Here is a 27862-nt window from a genome sequence, read left to right on the forward strand (position 1 = left end):
TCATAAAGATAAAATAACATAAAATGCAGTTTATTAAGTGTAGGAATGACAAAAGCATTCGTTATAAATCGTAAAAATGTACCTAAACAGAGAGACTTACGTTCCTTACGTGCCAGGCCCAGAGGGGCGGGGCTACATTCAACATCAACAAAAGGAAAGAGAAGCAAAAAAGAAACAGACGAGAGACTCGGATACACAAACACAATATGTCCTTTTAACATCTCTGGTAATATACCTTTATTCATCTTCAATAATTGTCGCTAATATTTGTTTCCTTTTTAGATGTCCATCTAGATGAACTGTCTCTGTTTAAATGTTCTAACGTTAGATGTTGTTGTTTTTATTATGAAAATGGGTTTGATCTTTGGTTATCCTGGCATTTTATGGGCTAATTTTCGACTAGGAGTCTTTCTTTATATTTCTTCTAGATTTAAATGGTATTTTATCGATCATTTGTGTATTTCATTAATGACAGTTTTGGATTATTTTACTGGAATGACCGAATCACTTTTTTTTTTTTTTTTTTGGTGTCTTTGATGTTTACTTTCTAATCCAGAACGTTACATGTATCATTTGAAATCAATTTCTGTATAATTCTGAGTCGATTAGATTGATCCGTAAAATGTTACAGTGCCCGATTTGTTATATTGTAATACACCGATAAACCGTATATAATGTACGGTCAAAAACACACTGTACATCAGTGTAAAGATTTAAACCCCTCCCCCTCTGGTCGAGGTATTTTCCAGCTCAAGGATCAACTGAGCTGGATTACATTGACTTTCGATGCTGTTCTAACCTTAATAATCAAGTTAGCGTTTTTAAAAAGGGCGTTTTAAGGGCATTTATGTGCATATTTCTGACAGAATGTGTCAGATTTATTTGTTTGTATCTCCTGTAAGAAGGCGTTAACCAGCGAAACCCGACACCGAAGCTCAGCTGCGCGGAGGGGGCTGGGCAAAACCTTGACCCGTTGCTCTGGGTGAACTGAATTTACTCACTTTGTTTTCATTTTTAAGGTGCTTCGAAGACTTGAAACCCAGTTAAAGCCGAAAATATGGAGGCCTTCAAACTGATGAAGGAGCTGAAGAGCAATTTGGAGCTGGAGGTTCATTATTTGCCTAAAGAAACCGGTCTCAGTTTGATCGAATTCACCGAAGAGGTAAACTAGTCTTACCAACTCCTGTGAAAATACATATATTTTCAAATAAAGGTTTTATAAGTTATTGAAATTTGCATTGTATTTGACTTTTTAATATGTAAAAAAAAAAAAAAAAACTCTTAAAGGGACAGTTCACCCAAAAATAAAAATAGTCATAATTTACTCACCCTCAAGTTGTTCCAATCCTGTATGAGTTTCTTCCTTCTGCTGAACACAAACATGATATTTTGAAGAATGCCTGTAACCAAACCGTTTTTTTCCATACGTTGGAAGTCAATGGGACCCATCAACTGTTTGTCTACCCATATTCTTCAAAATATCTTTTTGTGTTAAGCAGAAGAAAAAAATTCATACAGGTTTGGAACAACTTGAGGGTGAGTAAAGGATGACCTTTTTTTTTTTGGTGAACTATTCCTTTAAATGGTCCAATTGACAATATGAAGCCTAATTACAGTTCTAACTAGAAATTTTACTGATTTCTCCTTGTCCACACAGAACGGTAATGGAGTTTCAGCCAAATGTCGAGATGCTCAAGTGGAAGATCTCTGGAGTCTGACCAGATTCTTCGGTTACAGCACTCAGACCTTTGTACTAGCCGTTAACCTGCTGGACAGGTTTCTAGCTAAGATGAAGGTAACCAGTTAATTATAATTGATTCCAACTGATTAGCATGATGTCTTCGCTGGTATAACATATCGGTTCTGTGTTTTGCGTAAAGGTTCAGTCCAAGCATTTGGCCTGCATCAGCATTGGCTGCCTCCACATCGCCGTCCGAGTGACTGAAGAAGAATGCAATGTTTCGTCCAGCCACGAGCTCATTCGCATCAGCCAGAGCAAGTTTACCGTTTCCGACCTCAGCCGAATGGAGAAGATCATATCTGAGAAACTCAACTTCCAGTTCAAAGCCGTCACAGCCTTAACCTTTCTGCATTTGTACCACGCCATTGCACTTTCGCACACATCCAACAGGTAAGAATGGGTGGTGGCATTATCAAACTCAAAGCCAGATAAACTTTTTAAATGTGCAGGATTGACGAAAGGAAACTTGACTCATGAAGGTTGATAAACAGAGCTAGCAAGTGCACTTTGAGCATTTTGCAGTAAATGGGTCACAGAGAATCCAGTTAGCCATGAAAAACTAGGATAATCTTCTGAATAGACTGCACAGCAACAGCTTGTTAAATGGCAAACAGCTCAGCTAACGAAATGCAAGCTGCACTTTGACCATCAACTCTTTTTCTCTCTTTCAGAAAAGACTTCCTGAATCTTGACAAACTGGAAGCCCAATTGAAAGCCTGCCTATGCAGAATTGTTTTCTCCAAAGCAAAAGTAAGAACTACTTCAAAACAAATCGACAGATGCTAGAAGTGAATTATAGGAAGTTTGAATTGATGAATTTTCTTCTCTTTTTTTAGCCTTCGGTGCTCGCCTTGTCGCTCTTGATGCTTGAGATCGAGGCCTTACAGTCTGCGGATCTGCTCGAGATCGCCCACCGCGTACAGACACACTTGAAGGTAAATACTCAGAGGTCAGCCTTTTTTAAATGCCCTGAGCATCACAATAAAAGTAAAGAAATAAAAAGTTAATATCACAGACTGGTCAAGTAGAACTAGTTTAATCAAACAATTGTGTACCAAAACCTTGTGAACACATCAATCCATTACAATTGATTGATAAAAAAATAGTCCTTTAGTTTCAGCAGCACTTTCATCCATGGTGTAGGAAAAAATCCAAAGCACTTAAATGTGTCCTGTAGCCAGCAGACTATTAGTTTACACTTGTCGGTCCCGTCCCATATGAAATTACGCTGGCTCTGTGCCCTGTCCTTATGTAAGCTGGTGTCTAATAGAGCAGTGTCTGTTGCCCTACTCAGATCTCGAAGGCTGACCTGGCACACTGGCGTGGCCTCGTAGACCAGTGTATGAGGGAGTACTCCTCTCCAGAATGTGCCAAACCCGACCACAAGAAACTGGTGTGGATCGTCTCGCGGAGGACAGCGCAGAACTTGCACAGCAGCTACCGCTGCATCCCAGAGCTACCCACAATTCCAGAGGGCGCGTGGGACGAGAGCGAGAGGTAAACAGCTTACCTGCAGAAAGACACGGGCATTAGTATGTCACACTCATTATAATCAGGAAGTAGAAGCAGAAAGTAATAGGAATATTCTGGTTTAACTGCATACAGATCATTTCAATCAAGTTTGATTACCACAGAAAATAATTTAGATGTCATTCAGTTTGCAGAACAAACAAAAAGCAGAATTTTGTTCGCACTGGATGTCTATGGGGCAAATGTACAAATCAAAATGATCTTCTCTGGCATCGTTAACTAAAGACAAAACTATTCAAAGTAGTATTTGGTAACTGAAATAAAATAGAACTTAAATATTAGATATGAATATTAGAAATGTTGTCTTTGCCACTAAGTGAAACAAAACAAGTACTAAAATGACTGATAAATAAAATTACTAAAACCTGAACTAAAATCATAATCGAAAATGAAACAACAATACAGTGGCTTCTCCATGCAGAGAGCCTTCGTTAACCACAACGTCATGATGTTATCAGCCGATTTAGACGCCTACAAACAAGCGAATGATGCAATTCTGACTGGTGTGATGCGATTCACATAAAAAAGAACTAATTTTCATGAGAAACCAACAACCAAAAAAAAAAAAAAAAAAAAGAATTTAAAATATTAATAAAATACTCTAATAGACTGTAAATAATACTAAAATAACACTGGAGCATGAAATCAATGTCACATTATATCCCACATCACAATACTTAGATTTTCTTATTCTACAGATTACAACTTAAGTCTAAAACATCAGGAAATAGCAGCAAATAAACAAACTTGGGAATAATTTACGTAGAGTACGCCTGTGTGCAATTTTCCATCACAACTTCTGGTTTCAGTTCTATCAGTTTTTCCCCATCACATGACATATGACTTAACCTTGGTGTTTTACTGACACACACCACTTACGTCACAACCCTGTAAGCACAGGCTGAAGTCTGTACGCCCCACCCAACGCCTTACTATCAGGTGTTTTAACCGTGTTACTTGATAACTACTAATGGTTAGTCACACACCCCAGCAACCATCCCAAGCATGTTTATGTCCATGAGCATTAAGTCATTCCTGAAACTCACAGCTGATTACAGGCTGAAAATCTAGACAGGACACACTGCTTTGAGATGGCTAATGGGTTAGATATGCATACATGCCAAACTAGGCGCAGCGATGGAATGTGGGTAGAGAATAATGTCTGTTTACAAACGTCACATGTGAGTAAGAGATGGGTGTGCGAGGTGTGGCCAGTTAGATGGAACAAAAACATCACTTTTGAGAACCAAGCATATTGTACAATCAAGAGTAGGCCTACATTCTGGGTTGAGCTTGATTGAAACCATCCGCATATTAGTGAAATACTTGCATGAAAATTAGAAATGTTGCCTTTGTGACTAACTGAAGTACTAAAATGACTAAAACTGAAATAAAAATAAACAGAAATATTTAAAAAAAATTATAGCTAAATAGAAATACAAAAAATGTGTATATATTTTTTTTAATGAACTGTCACGGTACCTCTGAAACAACTGCATAGTTTGTATCGCTTTCACAATTTCCAAATACATTTTAGTGTCTTGATGTTAAATCATTTAAACCATTAAATAAACCATTTGACTTAATGAATATAATAATGACCAAATATAATAATTAAATCAGGAATAAATATATTTATCAACACCATCCAATAAGTCACAAATCTTCAACAGAATTAACAACCTCAGCTTCCTTTTGTAAAAAGAAAGAAAGAAAGAAAAAGACTTTAAATTCTTTCCAAAAAAAATTGCACCTTAGGACATTCCCCAATTAAATGACTAACGGTTTCAGGGGAATCTTTAACAAAGTACACAACATGATTGCATCTGACTGTGTTTGTTCCTCTTTCAACAGTGAGGATTCAAGCGAAGACCTGAGCTCTGGGGAAGAGAGTCTGAGCAGCTCGCTGGGCAGCGACGCAGGAGGACTCTACTTCCCCTCAAACTTCCGGTCACGTGCCTGCAGACCGTAGTACGCTCGAAACCACTTGCCAAGGAGCACAATCACCAATGGAGATGTGTCCACCACAACGCCAAATAATGATCTGAATGGCTTCCTTGTCATCTTTCACGATGATGTCACAGACCTCTCCTGGCTGGAAACCTAATGTTGTACAGCGAGGTGCCATTGTGCCTGGGTTCAATGAAACCAACGAGTCCAAAATATCAGAATTGTATTTTAAAACTCTTCTTTTATGGCTTTACAAAAAGCCAGTCCACATACTGTAAACTTCTCTTCTTGATTACTTGTGTTAAGCTAAAGTGAAATAATTCAGCACTGCACAACACTGGCAGCTAAAAAAAAAAAGAAAAAAAAAGTAGTCATAGCGTTTATAGTAGTTGGTGCATGTTCGGATGTGTCAACATTCCAGCTGGCTCAATATGACATATCTAAGGTACTCTAGACTGTTATAGAACAACTTAGGACTTGTACTTTGGTGGTTTGCACAGTTTTGTAATATGATTGTAAGCGTGTGACAGCAGGAAAGCTGCGTGCCTGAAGAACTGCCGCCTCTCTGAGGTGACGAAGTTCGAGATTTACAGTGGTGTGCATGACGTTCACAGGGAGAAAAAAAAAAAAGGCAGATTGTTTATTTTTGTGTATGTTTGAGTGTGTTGTTAACCTACTTGCCAACTTAGTATAAGTTTCACTTTAGCCGATGTATGAAGACAAATACTGTGTTGAAAATCTGCAACAAAAAAAGGCTGAAAAAAGGTCAATATAAAAAAAATGTAAATTTGTGTAAATGTAAAAAACAAAAAAAACATACTTTCTGTATAGCTTCTTGTAGATATTAACTTATTTATTGTTATTTTTGTCATGGTAATATAAAAAAAAACATTTACAATTTAAAAAAAAAAGCTATTTTGAAATTCACTGAACGTCTCCTGTTTTACTTGCTTGGGTTTCATGAATATCAGCTTGACCTCTAATTGGTTCTCTGTTCCCAACAACCTCAACTATACCACACACACACACAGAAAATGGCAAACAGCCAGCATGTGCTGTAAATGTCTTCACTGACACTGGATTTTACACAACACAGTGGCTTCTCCATGCAGAGAGCCTTCGTCAAACACCACGTCATGATGTTATAATGCCTACAAACAAGCGAATGATGCAATTCTGTCTGGTGTGAAGTGATTCACATAAAAAAAGAGGAACTAATTGTCATGAGAAACCAACAACCAGTGCACTGGAAGGAAACAGTGTCAGGTCTGTTTTCATAGGCTGGAACTGATCTTTTTGTTCCCTCAGAGACACAGGTGGGCAACATGCCCTAAACATACCATGAGATCCATTTCATAACACAATGCACTACATACAGTGATGACATTTTAAATGAGAACAAACACTAGAAAATGCCACATGGCAAGCATTTGAAGAAGTTTTTGAATATGGTTAGAATTTGAAAAGTCAAGTAATAAACGTAATAAATTATATTGACACGACACCTCAGTTTTCCCCTATAGCCATTATACAAGTTCAGGGAACTACACTAACCTTTTCCACTGGTGGCACTTGCGCTACTAACTTTTTCAGTTACTGACGCAAAACATGATTTGGTCGCACAAATTGTTTATAGTAAGCCGCTCTGAATAATAATGAACAATAATGAAACTGTATTGCATACAGATGTGCTTTTTATTTTACTTGCCATCTTTTAAAGCACATGCCTTCTTGTTTTTGTTTTCTTTAACATTGGTTGGGATAGATTTACTGCAATAGAAAATACAGTACACAATAAAGTGCAAAATGGATTTCAACATGCTATGGTTGGCTTGGCACAGATGGGCAGACTCATGAACTCTTAAGTAGTGATGCACCGATGTGAAAATTGTGGCCGATATCGATAATAACCGATATTAATATTGCTGTTATGGCCGATATCGATATCTCTGTATAGAAAACAAATTTACTGATAATCAAATAAAGAGAAATTTTCCAAAACACTTTTTTTTTTTTACTTTAGAAATGACTTATGTTGGGCACCTTTACCTGTGTGCAAAATATGTCACACATAGGACACACATACATTATATTGCATTGCATTGCATATAATGTGTGCTGGTCTAAAATTAAGAAACCCCTAGAAAACAGTATAAAAAAAAACAAAAAAAAAAAAACAGGTGTACAATAAAGATAGGCTACTTAATTTATTATTCCAATAACCAAATATGACACTAAATGCCACAGGGAAAAGGGCTTCTATTTGTGACGTGCTGTCTTTGCATTTGAACATTGCACATTTTAAACAGGACAGGCATTAGCTGCATAAATGTTAGCCAATACAAACATATTTATAGAAAACAGTTGACAATGAATAGACAGGAGTCCAATAATAGCATAACGAATCACTTATTCTAAAAATAATATCAAGTAGGCTAAGTTTGACGAATCCGACATATAACGAGGGCTGTGTTGTAAAACGTCCGTCATTTAACGAATTTTAAAAACACGGATGGATAATACAATATGCTTTCCGACATTTTGACAGAAAAAAACCCAAGCAAGAACAAAATTTAAACTATAGCCCGTCAATTTTCATTTTACAATTATCTTCTCTCTGTGTGTGCGCGCGCGCGTCCGTATTAGTGAGAGAGAGAGAGAGAGCTCGCGAGTCGCGCAGATACAATGGTACGTTTTAATCTAAGTAACGGTCGCGGGGCTGAAGCCAACTTGATGTGTTGAATGCTCAGAGCACGTTATAAAACGTATTCTTAAAATACTCATTTCTGTTTTAATAAATGCTCGTAGTAAATCATAGCACATTGCCTAAAACACAGGTACAAAAATAATCAGTCATACATTTGCGACCCATTAAAAATTTTGGTCGCAATGGCATTTCAAAAGGTCGCATATGCGACCATTTTGGTCGCAGTGTAGTTCCCTGAAGTTATGTAAACTCGTTCTATCAAGTGCCACACAAAATCAAATGGACAAGCAACTAAGCTATAGACCACTAGTATGCTCTAATTGGTTCAAACAGAACGCATTTGCTAGTCATTACAAATACACACACACTTGAGGAATTCCCGCACAGTGCACACAAACACACTCACTAGAAACATTGGCTCAAGTTCCTCGTTCAAACACATCCCGCCTGCGTACAGTACTCAAACATTTGACACCGCACAAAAAGTAGGTCACTTGCCTTGCAGCATTCCTTGTTTGGAGCCAGATTTTTAGAAGCCCATCCGAGACTTCTTTTTAGGCTGAGAGGCCTGTGAGGAGCTTCTGATGTGGGGAACTCTCTGGGAAGACCAGGAAAGCATGGGCGACTGAGGTGGCGAAGAAAGGTGAACCTGAGACAAAGAAAATCCATCATCCGGTGCGGAGTTCTGAGTAGATATCTGGGAAGCGGCAAGGGAATTAAGGTCCTTCCGCCGTTTCGAGATGGATAGACGAGGTCCCGAATCCATCCCTACTGCAACACTAGGGGTGCTAGAGATTGGTCGTGCAACCTGAAAGTAGAGGTGCATGATATATTATTGGTTATGATTATTCTGCTGATACTTTCACCGATAATTTGTTAAGCCAATTTGTCATGTCACTAGTGAGGATTACTTTATCATTGTACCTTGTTAATTTGTTAACACAAATTAAGATTCTTTTGATTAAATCTGAGAGCTGTCTCACTCCTCCATAGGCTTCTACATGCATGTTATTGAAACTTGTCAGTCAGTAATGTAGGCTCTCTATTGGACATCATCACACACCTGACCAGTTTCGGCCAATAGTGAGCCTATGTTCTGACGTACACCCCAGATGCGCTGCGCTGTTACACTACGTGAACTCACTCAGGCCCACACAGAAGAAAATTAATAGTTGAATAAAGTCGTTATTTTGGGGTTTTTTTGCGCACAAAAAGTATTCTCGTCGCTTGATAAACTTATGGTTGAGCCACTGTAGTCACTTGGACTATTTTAACGTTGTCTTTACTAACGTTCTGGGCCGGCAAGTTTCAATAACATAAAAGCCAATGGAGGAGTGAGACAGCTCTCAGATTTAATCAAAAATATCTTTATTTGTGTTCCGAAGGTGAACGAAAGTCTTACGGGATTGAAACAACATGAGGGTGAGTAATTACTGACAGAATTTTCATTTTTGGGTGAACTAACCCTTTAAAGGATGAATGTTTATATGGGAATAAAAGCTCATAACCCTTTAAAGGGTTAGTTCACCGAAAAGTGAAAACAGTGTCATCATTTACTCACCCTCATGTCGTTCCAAACCCGTAAGACTTTCATTCATCTTCGAACACAATTAAAGATTTTTTTGATTAAATCTGAGAGCTCCATTGACAACAAGACAATACAGTGGCTTCACAATGCAGAGAGCCTTTGTCATCCACAGTGTCATGATGTTATCAGCTGATTTAAATGCCTACAAACAAGTGAATGATGCAATTCTGACTGGTGTGATTCAATTCACATAAAAAAAAAGAGGAACTCATTCTACACAACAAACTAATCCATATGAACTGAGCGGTTTAGGTCAAATTTTCTGAAGATCACTTTTTTGATGAACAAATTGAATTCAGGCTTTTATTCCCATATAAACATTTATCAGCGCACACATCAGTTGTGGTAAACGGAAGCTCAAGCATGTTCACTTGACGTGCGAGAACCAATGAGTTTCATTCTCGTGTTACGCAGCACGTTTGAGCTTCAGCAAGAACCAATGCGGTTTGTTTGTGTTCGCTGATCAATGTTTATATGTGAATAAAACCCTAAAATGAATCTTTCGATCATATAAAGTGAACGAGTATCTTCAGAAAATTTGGACTAAACCGCTCAATTCATATGGATTAGTTTTACAATCTCTTTATGAACTTCTATGAAGCGTCAAAGTGGTAGTTGCGTAGCTGTCAATGGAGGGACAGAAAGCTCTCAGATTTCATCAAAAAGATCATCATTTGTGTTCTAGAGATGAACAAAAATCTTACAGGTTTGTAACAACATGAGGTTGAGTAAATGGCCATTTTCATTTTTGGGTAAACTAACCCTTAAATTTACGATCAGAAAAGTATTCATATGCCGTAGTGAACATGTCTTTGTATTACGTCTATTATTAATTGATCCCAATTAAACAAGCCAAATTTATTAAGACAGCGGATCCATTTTACAGGGATAAAAGTAATAAAATGATCAGCCACAATGACCTGCAAGTTATTAGTTATCAACTCAAATCAGTGAATCCTTACCCGAGAGGATGACTGAGATTTTGACGGAGATGTCAAAAGGTCTTGATCAGGCCTTCTCAGAGGAGACTGTAGAGCAGATCTTACGGGAGATTGTCCTGGTTCTTTCACAATTGATTGATCATGTAAAAACCGTCTCAGCATGATGGGGCTCTTTTTGCGCATCTCAGATCTGGACATCCATTCCTCGATGTCCGTGGATTGAGATTTTTCCAAAGTCTCATCATTAGAATCCAGAAACTGGCTTCCCGCCGAAGACAAACAAAAGTCACTTCCTTGGTATTTAACAGACGAGGTGAAGCTTCCGGAAAGCGAGATGCGATGCCGAGCTCTGGCCTGCTTCATTCTCTGGCGCTTTCTACGGAGAGCCGCAATTTTCTTTGCCTGGTTCAAACCCAGCTTCTCCTCCCACCAACATTTCCAATTGCCCTCCCACGACGCAGCCAGGCGCTGGCTCAGATCGTCGTCCCAATCGTCGGGATCGATAGGATCAGGAACTGGCGTCACATTCAGGTGAGGCAAGTATGTGACCCCATGCGAGAGCGACTCTTTCTTCCTCATGACCTCTTGAAGGTCTCTCCGCAATCTAGTCAAGTTATCTTTCACGAGTTTATAGGGCTTTTTGCCTTTTAAGCCATTTAAATCGTCCGTTCTTATACGTCGAAAATGAGAGTGTCGTTTTTTTGCTGATGCCTTTTTAAAAATGGGCTCGAACCATTCATTCCAGGCAGCCTGGAGATCAGGATCCTTGCTTGGTTTGGGTGGTCTGGTAGAGCAAGTTGGGTTATTCACAATAGAAATGCTTAATGGGCCATTGGTATCCGAAGCATTTAAGTGATCAACATCAACATTATCAATTACTTCCAAATGACCAAGCGCCGCTTGGCATCCCTCAGTCTCTGAGTCACTCTGAGAAGAATGGACATCACTGTTGGCATGGGAGTTAAAATTCACACGCTCTCCATTTTCTACAATACGTTCCACACTGACAGCTTGTTCTGGGATGTCTTTGCTGGTCGTGGTCTGATCTGCATGCAGTTTCAATGTTTGGAAAAAGACGTCTCCAGTCTCTGAGAGCTGGAAAACTGACATGTAGTCCTTATTCTGCACAGCAGCAAAACCTGAGGAATAATGAGAAAGCACCACATGAGTACAGTAGTCCAGGGCTTCAGACTAACATTTGAGAGCAGTAGCACCGGTGCAACTAAGATCTACAGATGGTGGCACCAGCACCTGATTTGATAGCGCTGGGGGGTGGGGGGTGGGGGTTAATAATAAATTCATTATTGTTATGTAATACCAAGTACAGCAACTAATAATATGTTTATTTTTAATGGAAATGCACATTTGACAGTAGAGCACTGATCTTGACTTGAGATAAAGATAAAATGAACCCATGAACAACAGTAACATGTGAAAACCTAATTTTTATAGGGAAAAATATAAAAAATATATATATTTATCAGCACAATAAAAATAAGTGTGAAGTAGAGCCCTGCGCGGGACTGTTTTCTTCATCCCGCTCCCGCCCGCGCCCGCCGAATTTCTGACCATTACCGCCCGCTCCCGCAACGTATGTGTTTCACTCCCGCCCGCTCCCGCAATATGTATGTCCACTCCCTCCCGCACCCGCAAAACTCTGAGAATTTATTCCCGCACAATAATAGAGATGCATTGATTTTGTGTCTTCTCCCGTCCCGCAGGTAAAAACACATTTGTATTGCTATTATTAAAGAGATTCATGGGGTTGTTTGTTTCGTTTCCCTGGCCGGCATAGCCTACTGGACACATACACACAGGATAATGGAGGAAATCGAGTGTGCTGTTTTTGGATGGTTTTGTTTTCGTTTTTGCTGTTTTTTTATTCAGGATACTCTGTCTTGCGCGTGCAATGATGACGCAGTGAATAGTGATGCTTCTCTCTGAACAATCAGCAGTCTGCCGTGTTTTCACGTCACATTTTAGTATCGCCTAAGCTCGCTCAGAACCCCGTCGGAGGGGGTACGAAAAAAAGTACTACCTGGAAGCAGATACAGTTACAACTTTTACACAGTACCAAACAAAGGCGAGTCGAGTCAAGCCGAGCCGAGGCGAGCTGGTATGTATTTCTGGTGTGTAGTGGAAAAGCGCCATTATTGACATCTCCATCATGTTGCAAGGCTACCTCCCGATCCCGCAGTGTTTTTTTTAGCCGCCCATTCCCGCCCGCAGCAAAGTTCAAACCGCCCGCTCCCGCGAGATTTGCGTTGGGTCCCGCGGGACCCGGCGGGACTCAATCCCAATGCAGCCCTCTAGTGTGAAGCACTTAAGTGTCCTTGAAAAGTGAATTTAACTCTCAAAGGTTGTAAAACCCTGACACGAATAATTTAAAAATATTGAACTATTTCTGCCACAATACCATGGTTACAGTTAGCATTACTACATTAAATCCATGGTGAATGTGAGACATGGAGATTTGTGGACTGAAAAGCCTTCTATAACTTGTTCGTTCATGACACGTTTCCACGTCAGCGCTGTTTGATCTGATATCTGTGGTTTATAACAATTCTGCGACGAACATGAATACTTCTTAAGGAAGGGCATTTTTCTAAAATATTGTATTCGAATATTCAGGCTCATAAAAATCTAATATTCAAATATGTTTATTTAAATGACGTTTAACGAGAAAGAAGTTATTTTAAGTTTAAGGCTTTAAGTTTTTGTCACGATTTCTGAACAAGCTTATGGTTAGTCAATATCATTAATTATTTTGATTAAAAGTTTCATTAATTCATTTGATTAAAAGTAATTCCATTTTGTAATATAATTTAGTAAGATCATTTCAGTAATTCCAAACTTCGCGAGGCAGACGACGACATTACGAGATCAAATACAATCCACTTGTTAAACACGCTCCACAGCGCCACCCAGTGCATTTAATTATAACTGCGAGTTTTTGTGTTTGGGATTTATCATAGATTCACTGCATTTACGGCCAAGCAAAGCAACATAGTAAAATTCGAATAGTATTTTATTTTTTGAATAACAATTACAGATCGAATACTCGAAAAATCGAATATTCGTGCACACCCCTAATGCCTCTCACTAGATCTTGCAGCGATGTCATTAATACAGCAGCAATTTCAAAAAGCTTTCTCATTGAATCTCCCACCGCTGTGTAATACATGATCATGATCATGATCTTGCATGATCAAGACTGGCCCACGAAAATTTGTTCTGATCTCACGCTGTGCTGCTCTGTCTATTATTCACGCTTTGCACCTCAAACGAGTTGCGTGGTTTTGTTTCACTTTCGCACTGGCAAGAAAAAAAGTCACAGTCTGAAGCTCTGTGGTCTGATAATCAATGCACCAAATAATAGAGTAATGCTGCACGATTAACTGAGACAAAACAGAAATTGCAGATTAGTGAAATATTCAAATCCTAAAAGCTGTGAATAAATTAATTATATGCGCAACACTGTTCATTTACACACGTTTAGCAGCTCATGATCCGTTGATTTCATTGTCTCAGAGCGGCTCGGTTCACATTAAATCCTGCTCTTTTTCGCACTTTGACTGATTATCACCCCCCCACTTCAAACCAACCTAAAAGAGACTATCATATGACAACACAGTTGTCTAATGCAATAGTTTAATATAGTACATACTTCATGCTAGTCAAATAATACCATCTATATAATACCATCCAGCTGGTTGTGAAAGTGTCCTGACCTGTAACAGGCACGTTCAGTCTCTTCTGAGCGATGTGTTTCTTGTGAGGTAGCTGAAGGTTTAGGTGGCTCAGACACTCTTTGGGATTAAAAAGCCTTTGAATGGGTCCTTGAGTCTGACAGGCATGCTCCCTCCCACCTGAGTGACATAAGAGAAAATGCAGTCATTTAGTCAGTTGTTTAGTACAGTGGTTTTATTCAAAGTGTCCTACAGTACACTTATTACAGGCAAAATGCTCCAGGAGAAGCTCAAGACCTTTTTGGGTTTATATATACATGAACAGGGGTGGGAAAATATATTGATACTAAGGGCGATATATCGTTGTCCTTCATGCGATATATCGTTGTCCTTCATGCGATACGAGAATCGATATGCTAGCACCAAATATTAATATTTTAATTAATTAAATAAGGCACTCTAAACAGATTTGCCTGCTCCCAGCGTTGTTACTTCAAGTAGCACTGTAGAGCAGTACTTGAAGTAGCACTCAATACATGAATGAGTGAAACATGAACACAAGTTAACTAGCCTAAGAAAAAGAGAGTTTTAACAGGATGGTGGACTGCAGTGCGAGTAAAATAATAGATGTCCCAGCCACAATTAAGTCAAAGTCTGGACACACTTCGGCTATTATACCATTGATGAGACAAACATGACGCTCTTCACCGAGCGCTTACAGATACACACGAGAGCGTTTGAAAACAGGCGTCTATCAGCGGACCCCTAATATATCCGCTGATAGACGACTCCGCAGACAGACGCCTGTTTTCAAACACTCTCGTGTGTATCTGCGCAAGCGCTCGATGAAGAGCGTCAAAGATGTCTGTTTACAACATGTTTTTGAAGCGTTGATCATTGTAGCCAATCACAGACATAAATATTGAGGGCGTGAACACAATGGCCAATCAGAGGGGTTTAAGAATCCACTGAACAGTGCTGACGATCCACAGGGGATGGAATCGGTGCTCTATTCGCAAATGTTTTCAGCGATTTTCCAATTTTTACGCACCAGCTAAATTCGCAACTTTGGATGTAAACATAGCTACTGATGAATTCAAAAACAGTGAAATTGCAAAGAACGCAGAACATCGAGATGGGATTTTAAAAGTTTGCACAAGATGCTGGAGAAGCATGTTCACATTAAAAAAAAGAATAGTGGAAGCCAAAAATGCATTCTGTACAAACCAGTTCTAATGCATACTTTTTTTTTTTTACTGACCAATAAGATTCAAATTATATACACCCAAAACATGCTGGTAGCACATTACCAGGTAACATGAACTAATAAAATGCATTCCTTAAATGAACGCATAGCACTTTGCTGTGGATAAAGCATCAGCCAAATACAAACAGAAACTGTTGCTGACACACAAGCCCCTCACCCGTGTACTGCAGTAGCATGATTTCCTGTGTCCTCTGAGAACCAAGCAGCAATTTGCAGGTTTGGCTTGGGGTCTGTCCTGGCAGATCAACGGCAAATATTGGCGGAGACTCCATCATATGGTTCCATTTCAGCATGGGAACACTGGGAAGCCGCTCATCCATGATGTAAGTGGAAAACTGCAGACGAGGAAACAGGAACTGTTTTATTTCTCTTACACTGTACAGTGATGGCATCAGATACTGGGTATTACAATGGATCTTTAGACATACATTCAAAAGTGTGGGGTCAAGATTTTTTTAAAAAGATATTAACTTTTATTCAGCAAGAATTCATTAAATTGATAAGTGACATAAACTAATAATTTGAACAAACATTTGACCAGTAGTGTATAAATAGTATACCTCAATACATAATTATAACTATATTTATATACACTAAGCTAGTTCAAAGAATATCACGGTATTACAATGGTAGAGCCAAGTTACTATCACGGTTATAAAACACACTGAACAAGGAAACGCTCCACTGCAGTAAATATCAAATCTCTAATTATACTGACAATAGTTCCTGTAGAGATTAAAAAAAAGGTTCAATCGTGTGTGTGTGTAATCCCATGACATTTCATACAGATCATCATTCAAGGAAGTTCAGGAGGATTTCATTGAAAAAACACAACGTGGAACACACTCTTCTGCACTAATATCTGACACAGACACTAATCTTGAATCGCAATATATGATAGTGTTTACCTGGGTATTAATAAGGTGGTGATGGGCGTGGTTTTTACTCAGGTACTTGGATACTATCACTCGCTCTCCCGACACACAACCTGGTGTCTTTCCAATCCGGAACAATGTGTGAGTATTTTCATGACTCTGCGTAGAGGAAGTGACAAAGATTAATAATAAATTGAGACCCACTTTAAAAAAGAGAAATAAAGAGAAGACTAACCAAAGAGTGAAACAAAAGAATGATCATAAAATACACAAATCTGAAATAAATAGTAGAAATACAAAGGAGGCCGTTCTTCACCCAATACATTGTACATTTAAGTTGATAAAATGTAGGTAATAAATAACATTTTAATTTGATATTTTAAATTAAAACAATATTCTAAATACTATATCATAACAATATGAATAAGAATAAATCCCATTACTATGATTGTTATTACTAGTATTATATACTAGTACCTAATTATATTGTATTAATTATTAAATCAGATTAATTTAGATAACAATGAGTCTATATTAATAATTAGATAAAACAACAAGATTTAAAAAATATTAAGTCTTATTACTTTTAAAAACATTTCAAATCCTATTATTATTGACAATAATCGAGATGTAATATTTGATAAAAATGATTTAAGTGTTCCCTTGTCATCTGTCACGCCACATCCAACCAGTCAAACACATTTAGATTTTACATTTATTAATTTATCAGATGTTTTTATTTAAAGCTACTTACAAATGAGGAGCTTTACAAAATATTCATAATACACAATGCCAAATTTAAAGCATAAGCAAGATGAGCATGCAAGCTAGAGCAGAAGTGAAATGCAGAAAAGAAGAGCAAGACTTCATTTTAAACGTGAGTTCCAGTAAGTGCCCTGGTTTATGGTTGTGGATTAGTTGTGTTCATGGAAGAGGCGTGTCTTAAGCTGTATAAGATTTTATCTCTAACATCCTCCTCTTTTTTTAGAGGAAATAAAATCACTCATCAGAGTTGAATACTACAAGGTACAATGTGTAATATAATTGAGTATTTTAACAGTGGCCAAAAACCTTTGCATGATGCTGCTTCTACTCTGTTATGCTGTTGATGTATTGGTGGTTTGGCTATTAAAATGCACAGAACAATGCACTATGATGAGGCACTAAATGTTTATGGAGGTCTCAGTTCTGTATCATCATTTTGGCCAATAATGATACAAGTAAGAAGAGCCACTTTACCCGTATGTCTGTAAGCTCCGCCCCCGTTCTGTCAGCATAGACCATCACTCTCGGGTGACTGGAGAACTCACACCATCGCCATGACGACTTGGCATTGAAGTACAGGTTGGAACTCTCCTCACGGAACTTCTGCAATCTAAAAGAGAACAGAATGTCACAAAACTCTTGACTGGTTACAACAACCACACACTGCATCATGTGGCATGGGGTTGCATCAGCTCACTGTACAGACAAGTGAAGCCATATGATAATGTTCTGAAACAAACAAACAAACTGAAATTTAAAGGGATAGTTCAGCCAAAAATGAAATTTCTGTTGTGATTTACTCTCCCTCATTTTGTTTCTAAACCTGTAAGACTTTTGTTCATTTTCGGAACACAAATTAAGACATTTTAATGAAATCTGAGAGCTTCTGTCCCTCCACTGACAGCTACGCAACTACCACTTTGTAAAAAAAATTCTGAAGAGACTCGATCGCTTTATTTGATGAACAACAGATTGAATTTAGGCTTTTATTCACATATAAACATTAATCAACTCAAACATTAGATATGATAAAAGGAAGCTCAAGCACATTTGCTTCTTGTGAGAACCAATGAGGTTCATTCTCGCGTTACGCAGCACGTTTGAGCTTCAGCGAGAGCCAATGAGGTTTGTTTGAACAGTACGAACCAAGCGGGTTCAGTTGAGCTGTTTATGTTCTCGGATCAATGTTTAAATGTGAATAAAAGTCTAAATTCAATCTGTTTATCATGTATAAAGAATGTGTCTTTATATATTATTTGGACTATTATTTTTACGAAATTTTCCCTTCAGAAAATTGGGACTAAACCGCTCAATTAATATGAATTCGTTTTATGATCTCTTTATGAACTTTTTGACGCGTCAAAGTGGTAGTTTCGTATCTGTCAACGGAGGGTCAGAAACCTCGTAGATTTAATTTAAAATATCCTCATTTTTTTCGTAGAATGAAAGTCTTATGGGTTTGGAACGGCATGAGGATGAAGTCTCAGATTTCAAATTCAGACAACTTTATTATGAAATTCAAATAATATATACCGTTTTGGCAGTTTTTCTTTTCTTTGACGTGACAGATCATTGTTGCCGCCTCAGATCAAGCAAATGGGCAGTTAACTGATCGTCTCTTCCACTTTACTACTAGTTACAGCACGAAATAAACATGATTGCACATCAGAAAGTATGTTGAAAGATACAGTACAACTTCCAAAAAGCTGTATCATGTCTCATCTGGTTGCTTAATCACGGTTTCAACCGCAGAAATACGTCAATAAAACCGCTTGTAAACAACGTCACGTAATGTTACATTTACCACAGGAAAGCCGTTCAGTATCCAAACACTTGTTAGTCAGTTAGAAAAATTAACTCGAGAAAGGAGCATTTTGCTAAATATACTGTATGCACCATGTTACATTTCCATTACATTTTTACTGATCTTAATATTTTACGTATATTTGAATAAATCCGTCAAGTTTTTATGACAGACACCATTTAAATGACATGGACCATCAACACCAACTGGACAGGAGTGGGAATTACAGTTACAAGTTTCAATAGATCACCCTCAATGTAATCGGTCAAAATGACAGACGGCCTTCAGATTTTTCTCATCAATGCTAATAATATTCAGTCAATGATGAAAACGTACGGTTAACGCGACCTTTGGAGCTTGGGTACTGCTCAAAATTTAGCTTAAGGACAATTTGTAGTAGAAGCAGATAGGATGATGTTGGTACACTGAGTCCTAAGCACAAGATAACAGCAAGAGAAGCACACATTGTTCTTAAAACACACGTACCCTCTACGCACGGTCCAGAGATATGCTGCTCCCCGCTCATTAACCACCACAAACTCATTTGGTATGTGTGGACTGTGAAAGACAAAAGAGAACACACATTAATAAGACAAGCTTATAGGTTTAGCCAATGTTACAAAGGCTAAAAAAAACATGAAGATACAGGAAAATATCCTAAGCCATGTTCCCGCCATTCTTCTCTTCTATTTTTTTCCATACTATGGAAGTCAATGGGGTCCATCAACTGTTTGGTTACAAACATTCTTCAAAATGTCCTTTTTGTGTTCAGCAGAACAAAGAAACTCATAGAGGTGTGGAACAACTTGAGGTTGAGTAAATGATGACAGAATTACAATTTTTAGGTGACCTAACCCTTCAAGAAATTTAGAAAAACAAATACATTTAGGTGCAAGTTTCAACAATATATGCACTGCCGTTTAAAACGGGAAAAAAGGAAAATAATATACTTTTATTTAGGATGCATTAAACGGATCAAAAGCGACAGTTAAGGCATTTATAATGTTACCAAAGATTCTATTTCAAATAATTCCTGTTCTTTTCAACTTTCAAAATATCACTGTTTCCACAAAAATATTAAGCAGCACAACAGTTTTCAACATTGATAATAATCAGAAATGTTTCTTGAGCTGCAAATCATCATATTAGAATGATTTCTGAAGGATCATGTGACACTGAAGACTGGAGTAATGATGCTGAAAATTCAGCTTTGGTCACAGGAATAAATTACATTTTAATATTCACATCCGCAATTTAAATTTTCAATAATATTTTACAATATTACTGGTTTCACTGTATTTTTTTTTTATTAAATAAATGCAGCCTTGAAATGAATACAAGACTTCCTTCAAATAAACCTTACAGACTCAAAAAGTATAAATAGCAGCGTATACATTTTCCATATGCAACTATATTCATAATATAGCATAGCCTCTTGTACATTATGGCTTAAATAAATGCTATTTTGACTATGGTGTCCAGTAGACATAACTAAGCAACACAGAACACTATTCAGCCATGAGCACATGATGACAAGAAAAAAAAGGTGATTTAAACTTTAAAAAAAGCACAACTTGTCGGCACTCAGACATGCATACACCCCTTAGGCGCAATAGTAAAATGAAGTAATTTGATTATCAGTTCAGTGTGTGATGCTGATCATTTGAATATCTGACATAAAAGGTGCTCTAAGCGATGTCACGCATTTTTTAGGCTGAAACATTTTTTTTCACATACAGCAAGAAGTGGTGACATCACCCAACATCAACTTAGAGCACCTTTAATCATTCACACAGTCCAATGACTGATTTTGAAAATCAATTCGTAGTCAGGCTTAAAGGATTAGTTCACCCCAAAATGAAAATTTCCTAATAATTTACTCACCCCAATGCCATCCAAGATATCCATGTCTTTCTTTCCTCAGTGGGAGAGAAATTATGTTTTTTGAGGAAAACATTTCTGGATTTTTCATCTAACAATGGACTTCATTGGTTACCATCGTTTTTTAGTCCAAATCAATGCAGTTTCAAAAGTCTTTGAAGTGTTTAAACGGGCTGTACGCGATCACAGCTGAAGAAGAGGTTGTTATCTAGCGAAACGATAGGTAATTTTAAAAAAAATGATAATTTATAGACTTTTTACCTTCAATAGTTCGGATTGAGCTGATCAACAAACGGACAGGGAACTACGTCATCACGTTGAAAGGTCACGCGTGCGCCGGCAGAAGTACCGCCCCACTGTTTACAACGCGACCATAGGTAGGAGGATAGTTCAAATAGTATTGTTAAATGACCTATTGTTTCGCTAGATAACAACCTCTTCTTCAGCTGTGATCTCGTACAGCCCGTTTAAACACTTCAAAGACTTTTGAAACTGCATTGATTTGGACTTAAAAACAATGGTAACCAATGAAGTCCATTGTTAGATGAAAAATCCAGAAATGTTTTCCTCAAAAAATATAATTTCTCTCCCACTGAGGAAAGAAAGACATGGATATCTTGGATGGCATTGGGGTGAGTAAATTATTAGGAAATTTTCATTTTGGGGTGAACTAATCCTTTAAGGAAGCCCTGAATAATCAGGGTCGATCATGAGCATAAGCTGACATGTTCTGTGAGGCGCATATTAAAGTGAGGCAGCAAGAGCTTTCAGACACACCTGCCGGTGACGCAGGAGAAGGGATCTTTGGTCTCGATGACTTCCACTAACCGCGGCTTCGTTTTGTTTCCCAGCATCCACATGCCACATAAATAATCTGACCGCACAGCAACATGAACTGCACACAGATGTTAGACATGCAATAATTTGACATAACATGTAATCGACATTGATTTTTTACTTTGACATGAAGACACTGTACCATCATTGCATGAATTGCATTGATTACAATAGTTTGATTGGTGTGATCAATGACTCCTCCCAAATGTAAGCTTTGTTCTCAGCCAATCCATTTCTCACATCTCACCTTCGTCTTCCATTTTGCCAGAACTGATCTGTCTGACACATCCATTCAAATAAAAGACAGCAGGTTGGGGTTGCATGACAAAACTAGTAGGCTTGTCATCATTAAACTGTTGCACCACCCTGTGGAAAACTGAGGAACTGCAGTAAAGGAAAAATTAAAAGAACCAAACACACGTTTAAGATAATTGAGAACTCTTTAAAACCTGTACAAAAAAACATATGTCTGTAAACTGTAAGTCCATATAGAATCTCAAAATGAATCATATCTCAGATTGTTTTACTTGAATTGACAGGCTGGTTACACATTTAACTGCAAACCAGAGTAATTCCAAGTTTAAAATCCTCAAGACATGTTTTCTTTAATAAATACATATGTAGTGAAATTGGTTTATGTACTGATATTTGAGGTCAATCAATAATAGACTTTGCAGATATGATGATGATGGGAGTGAATGGTACCTGAGATTTTGAAGCCCAGAGAAGTGCATCCATCCATCATTAAATAATAATCCATACGACTCCAGAGCGTTAATAAGAGCCGTATGAAGTGAAGTGATGTGTTTTGTAAGAAAAATATCCATTTTTATAACTTAAAAACTATAATCACTGGCTTCCGGTGATGACCGTACGCAGGTCGAGTTCCGGCGGAAGAGTGACCTCTGACCCCACGTATGACGTATCGACGAACACAGAAACTAGAGCAAAACAAAACACCGGTCACGAATTATAAGTCTAAAACGAAAATTTTTAAATATAAATGTCGAAGGAGCTTGAGTTTGTTGCTCTATTTGTTTGAACCGCGAGAGGTATCGACTTACGTTACTCCATCCTACCTCATACGTCGGGTCAGAGGTCATTCTTTCGCCGGAACTAGACTTGCATAAAGCCGTTACTGGAAACCAGTGATTTTAGTATATAAATACGGATATTTTTCTCACAAAAACACATCTCTTCACTTTAGAAGGCCTTTATTTCCCCCTGGAGCACGTTTATGACGGAGGGATGGTATGATTTTATGATTTTTTGACCTTCAAAATCTCAGGTACCATTCACTCCCATTATAAAGCTTGGAAGAGCCAGGATATTTTTAATATCTCTGAATGTGTTTGGCTGAAAGAAGAAAGGAATATACACCTAGATGGCTTGAGGGTGAGTAAATCATGGGATCATTTTAATTTTGGGGGAACTATCCCTTTAAGGCCTTGATTAGCTGGTTCAGGTGTGTTTGATTGGGGTTGGAGCTGAACTCTGCGGGACAGTGATTGGACACCCCTGTGCTACAGTATTTGAGTGGTTTTGAGTGTGTTTCTATGTGCTTGCCATGGTGTTCTGGATGGTTGGGGAAAGGTATTTGGTTAAACAGGTATAAAATAAAATATGGAGTTAAATACTCAGTTATTGGCATCAGCCCTCAGATCACTGACCCCTTAATAACGTTCTTCACCATTGCATCAAACTATGACACTATTGCAACTATGGTAGGAGGATACAGACTTTGTCCGTCCCGACTCCCCTGGGATAGATCAGACAGGCATCGCTGCTGCTCTGGTCTCCATGTAAGGGCACAAATCCTAGACTGCCCCCTGTAGTTTCTGCACTGAACTGCTGCCGTTCCCTCTGAGTCGTCAGCTCTTCATAGAGGAGCGAGGAAAGGAGAGACGGAGGAACATCGCTCACAATATCCCTGAGAAGATGGTGCATACGGCGGATCTTCTTCGAGAAACTTGCATACTCGCACCTAAAAGGAGGAAGAAGCATCTGAGGATTATTTTTAATGCATTATTAAATGAAACTTCACCGTATTATTTATTTTCCCTCTGACTTTACCCATTTAAGATGGACAAAATAAAAGCATTTTTGTTTTTAAATGCCCCTATTATGCAATTTAAAGTTCTAATTTTGTTTTGCACTTGGATGGGTAAAATGCAGAGCACAAATTCCAAGTATGGGACACCATACTTGGCCACACATCACATCACTTTCACTTTGATTCACATAAAATAATCTTACCTCTTATATTTTAAGCCTTTTATAAAGTCAATAGACCAACGCATTGACAAAGTATCCTGATTGAAAAACAAGAACAGAAGACAACTATTACAGGACCACTAGAAAACATACCAACAACAACAAATCATTCCTGACCACACAACAAGCACACACACCAGGACTCCCTCACCTTTGGTTGTTTACGTTGGAAAGAGAAGTCATCCTGGAGCAAATGTCCCATTGTGGAGAATGCGTCCATAAAGTAATGCTGGTAGAAATACTGCATCTGAAGGGAAAACAGAGACAAAACACTTTCTTTTCTTTTTACTAAAAACATTTTGAAATGAAAAAAATCACTTTCACAAAAAGTCACAAAAAAGTTGGGAATTATGCTTCCCTAACTTACATGATCTGGGAAATCCATTGGATCTGGTAGATCAACAGATGGGACTTTGGCATCTTGGAAAGATTAAAAAAATAAATACAAAATACATTATGCAAATATCACCACCCAAAAAATACAAAATAATATCTTGCATAAAGAAAATGAAGCATTTTATCTTGGCAGTGTGACATTACAATTACATTATCTTTGGATTCTAGGTGTTATTATTGTTAACTAAAACTATTAATTTTTTTTTTTTTTTGTTAACTGACATGAAGCTAAAATAAAATATAATCTAAAATTAAAATGAAACTGAGAAGATAAACTTAAGCCAATTCACAATATTATTAAAGGGTTAGTTCACCCAAAAATAAGAAATGATATCAATGAAGCTTTGTGAAATCAAACACAAATGAAGATCTTTTTAATGAAATCTTAGAGTTTTCTGTCCAATCAATATGAATCTAGTGGTTTAATCCAGGTCTTCTGAAGAGACATGACCACTTAATGTGATGAACAGATTTATTTTAGGCTTTTATGCACATATAAATATTGATCAATTGTTTACAGCATTCGAATTTTGTCGAAGCATGTTCTCTTGACGCACAATAACCAATGAGGTTCATTCTTGCATCACTCGGCACGATAGAGCTTCCGCAAGATCAAAGTTTACACATAAAAAAGCCTAATTTAAATCTGATCACATCTCTCAAATTTCATTAAAAATATCTTCATTGTGTTCCTAAGATGAATAAAAGCCTTATTAATTTGGAATGAAATGAAAGTGGGTAAATGAAAATTTTCATTTTAAGGTGAACCGTCCCTTTAAATATTACAATTTTATCTACTTCCCGTTTCTGTCGGGCGGAACCCTTCAAATCCGCTACTTTTCAGGAAATGGAAAAGACACAATTTTTTAAATACACACTGTGTTGTCAAAGTTGATTTTGCAGCTTTTTATGTCAGACACTTGCATGTGTCATTATATCATTAACACATTACCAAAATCAAGCTAATATGTGTTTTCATCAAATAACAGGTTATAAAGTTTACTGTATAGCTTTGTGGGGGCTTATTTTTTACTGTCATTTCAGTCCCTCCAGTTTTTCGCGATTCCGCGATCGCTGAATACAACGCAAAATCAACAAAACGTCGCATTTTTTTTCGATCCTGTATAATTCCTAATTTAACCGCAAAATAATCACAAAAATGAAAAAGACCTCACAAAACATTAAATTATAATCACCCAATTTAAATATCTCTAATTTAATTAAAGTTTCAATGCATTTTTACGTGGATACAGATGTTGCGGGAAAAGGGGAAACTCCTTTAAAAAAATTTTTTTTTTTAAATTCTGGAAATTACCACCACAACATCAGTCATTTTGTTCGCAAAAATCACACAAAAAAATCGTGAAATTCTGGAGGGACTGTCATTTGTCCAAAACCTCATGTTATAAAAGATGAAGGCTATTTAAGATAGTATAGACCTTATTCACATCAGCGCCATCTTTGAGTTTTAATGGGATTGAAAGCGAGGCGAGTTTTTGGATTGTTCTGCTGACGAAACACTAAAAAAAATCTTTCCAAGAAATTTCAGTAGACAAAACCCTACTGTGCAACATGAGCTGTGGAAAATTATAAGTGATCTCGCAGCTTTGCATATGGGAAAAAGACGAAATATGGAGATACAAGGTTTCCATCGCACAGAGATGTTATATAAATATTATTAAAATAACACTGCATTCTCACTGGTAAAACTGCTCTAGTTTTATTTTTTGTTAAGTTATAGCCTATAAATGTTCTTCATGAGATCCACCACAATGCACTTTTCTTAATATAACCAATGGCCAAAATACATAGACTGTATGTTTATAACCAAGCAAATGCACTAATGCAAAATTTTACATTTTGGGATCTAAGGATGTTTTATCATTTAATATTTAAGCCTATCTAATGACTAAGCTTCAGACCATTAATAATAAGGTTTACCTTCATATAGTGGCATTAAAGGGGTAACGGCTGGTTTGACCGGCAGCCATTCCTCACCGCTCACAGCGTGCTGGGGCTCAAACTCAGGACGGGCCCACGGTTGTTCAGCATCAACCTGTAAAATCACAATCAAGTCAGTCATGATACACATTCACAACTACAGGGTGGAGAATGTGAAATATAACATTATGATAATTCTGCTATAGGTGGAACGATATTAACATTTATTTTTATCTTTCTGTTAAAACCCGTCATGCCATGCTTTTTAGAGAAGTCCTACTATTCTTTTGTGCCGCCTAATAATACATTTGTGAGATCTAATAATTTTGATTTCTATACTTTTCAACTAATCATTAATAATAACTTGGTAACTCCTTAACATAATCAACTCGATATGCATTGTTATTGAATTTCTTTTAATTCATACTGATTCTTCAAGGGGTTTTGTTAAGTATCTAGATAGTAACCAATGCCGATTACAAATCCTCATTTGGCTCATGTATGAATATTTCATATGCAATTATAAACCCTAAGATGAAATAATTTAGATTTTCTTCAGATTTTCTACATCAGAAAATCATTCATAAATATTATCATAATAATCATATCATATCATATTATTATCATATAATATCATTGCTGCAAGCAATTATCAGTTTTTTTTTCCTTTCTTTAATGCCATTCCAGTTTCTATGGCCATTTTTTATCAAAAACAAAACTTAAGATGTTTAAGATTATTTTTTTCTAAAAACCTTGTTTTGATTTACTTGGTTAAAAAACCCTTTTCAAAAGTATCAACAGAATGAAAATAATAAAAAATCTTAAAGGGATAGAAGTATAACAGTCCAGCAAAATATTATGTGTCTTGAGTGTCCAATCTGGCCTCGTGAATAAATGAATTGATCCCTGCGATTATTTAAAAATGGAATTTATATATATTTTCCCAAAACATCAAGATATAGGAGTAATTACAAAGCACATTAATACCTTATTCTGCATGACCATATTCTACATCACTTAACACCTTACTCTTAATAAACAATAATTAGGCGTTAGTCAATATACCGTTAACTTAGTTAACTTAGTTTAAAAGTGAGAGTTAGACCCTCAAGTATTACCAAAACTATAATCTAAACACAATTTACATCAAGTTTACAAGCATGCATGCATGCATATTTAATGTGTGTGCAAAACGCATTTGCATTGTATTCTGTGTATCAGGACGGATCTGTCACTTTTGTTATGATGTGCGTCGTCTTACCGGCCCGGCACCCACAGTACGCACGCGCTCGTATGAACCCCAGCCTCCATAATTGTGTTTCGCCTCTTCTTCAGGCGGACCATCCAGATACAGATGTGGATAAAGCTGATGAGGAAATATGTTGTCCATGATGGTCGCGAGGAAGTCCTGTCTAATGTTACCCGGCCCAGAAGATCAGACAAGCCCGGGCATGTTCTCCTGAGTATGGCCGTCCACGTGTGCACTGATTTAAGATCGTAATATGTCGGGAAAAGTCATTTTTATATATACAAATATTGGAAATATTACACGGTATAGCACGCGTTTATGAAAAACGTGGTTGCATGGCAAGAGACCGCGTGCGCGCTAAACAGAACGAAAACGTGCCTGCGCTGCTCACGTCACACTCGCATGCCTCAGCTGTTCCACTGTGAGG

General features: G+C 37.5%; 2 protein-coding genes across 2 annotated transcripts; one reads left to right on the forward strand and one right to left on the reverse strand.

The window, feature by feature from the left end:
- The first annotated feature begins 131 nt into the window (after positions 1-131).
- On the forward strand, positions 132-7373 carry ccng2 (cyclin G2). Its single transcript, XM_081391802.1, has 8 exons — positions 132-226; positions 1020-1162; positions 1658-1795; positions 1881-2131; positions 2413-2491; positions 2578-2676; positions 3036-3238; positions 5126-7373. Exons 2-8 carry the CDS (start codon positions 1058-1060, stop codon positions 5241-5243), a joined length of 993 nt encoding a protein of 330 aa, XP_081247928.1. The 5' UTR covers positions 132-226; positions 1020-1057; the 3' UTR covers positions 5244-7373.
- taf1c (TATA-box binding protein associated factor, RNA polymerase I subunit C) lies at positions 2763-27862 on the reverse strand. The gene is made up of 16 exons (XM_081391801.1): positions 27448-27862; positions 26187-26301; positions 24217-24269; positions 24001-24096; positions 23832-23887; positions 23312-23559; positions 21823-21951; positions 21516-21633; positions 19344-19415; positions 17528-17663; positions 16322-16447; positions 15571-15748; positions 14189-14326; positions 10479-11596; positions 8427-8736; positions 2763-3251 (listed from the first exon to the last, which is right to left on the reverse strand). Exons 1-15 carry the CDS (start codon positions 27574-27576, stop codon positions 8458-8460), a joined length of 2991 nt encoding a protein of 996 aa, XP_081247927.1. The 5' UTR covers positions 27577-27862; the 3' UTR covers positions 2763-3251; positions 8427-8457.

The sequence above is a fragment of the Scardinius erythrophthalmus genome (assembly GCF_964197995.2).
Source record: "Scardinius erythrophthalmus genome assembly, chromosome: 17".
In the NCBI taxonomy this organism is placed as follows: Eukaryota; Metazoa; Chordata; class Actinopteri; order Cypriniformes; family Leuciscidae; genus Scardinius; species Scardinius erythrophthalmus.

What these genes read in the sequence shown, in the direction of transcription:
- taf1c (XM_081391801.1), bottom strand. Translation starts at nt 27,576, where the DNA reads ATGGACAACATATTTCCTCATCAGCTTTATCCACATCTGTATCTGGAT. An exon ending in TGGCAAAATGGAAGACGAAG is followed by an intron (nt 21,634 to 21,822) that starts GTGAGATGTGAG and finishes ATCTGTGTGCAG; the next exon opens with TTCATGTTGCTGTGCGGTCA. An exon ending in CGGAGCTTACAGACATACGG is followed by an intron (nt 16,448 to 17,527) that starts GTAAAGTGGCTC and finishes TCCTCTACGCAG; the next exon opens with AGTCATGAAAATACTCACAC.
- ccng2 (XM_081391802.1), top strand. Translation starts at nt 1,058, where the DNA reads ATGGAGGCCTTCAAACTGATGAAGGAGCTGAAGAGCAATTTGGAGCTG. An exon ending in GGTTTCTAGCTAAGATGAAG is followed by an intron (nt 1,796 to 1,880) that starts GTAACCAGTTAA and finishes TTTTGCGTAAAG; the next exon opens with GTTCAGTCCAAGCATTTGGC. An exon ending in GCGTGGGACGAGAGCGAGAG is followed by an intron (nt 3,239 to 5,125) that starts GTAAACAGCTTA and finishes CTCTTTCAACAG; the next exon opens with TGAGGATTCAAGCGAAGACC.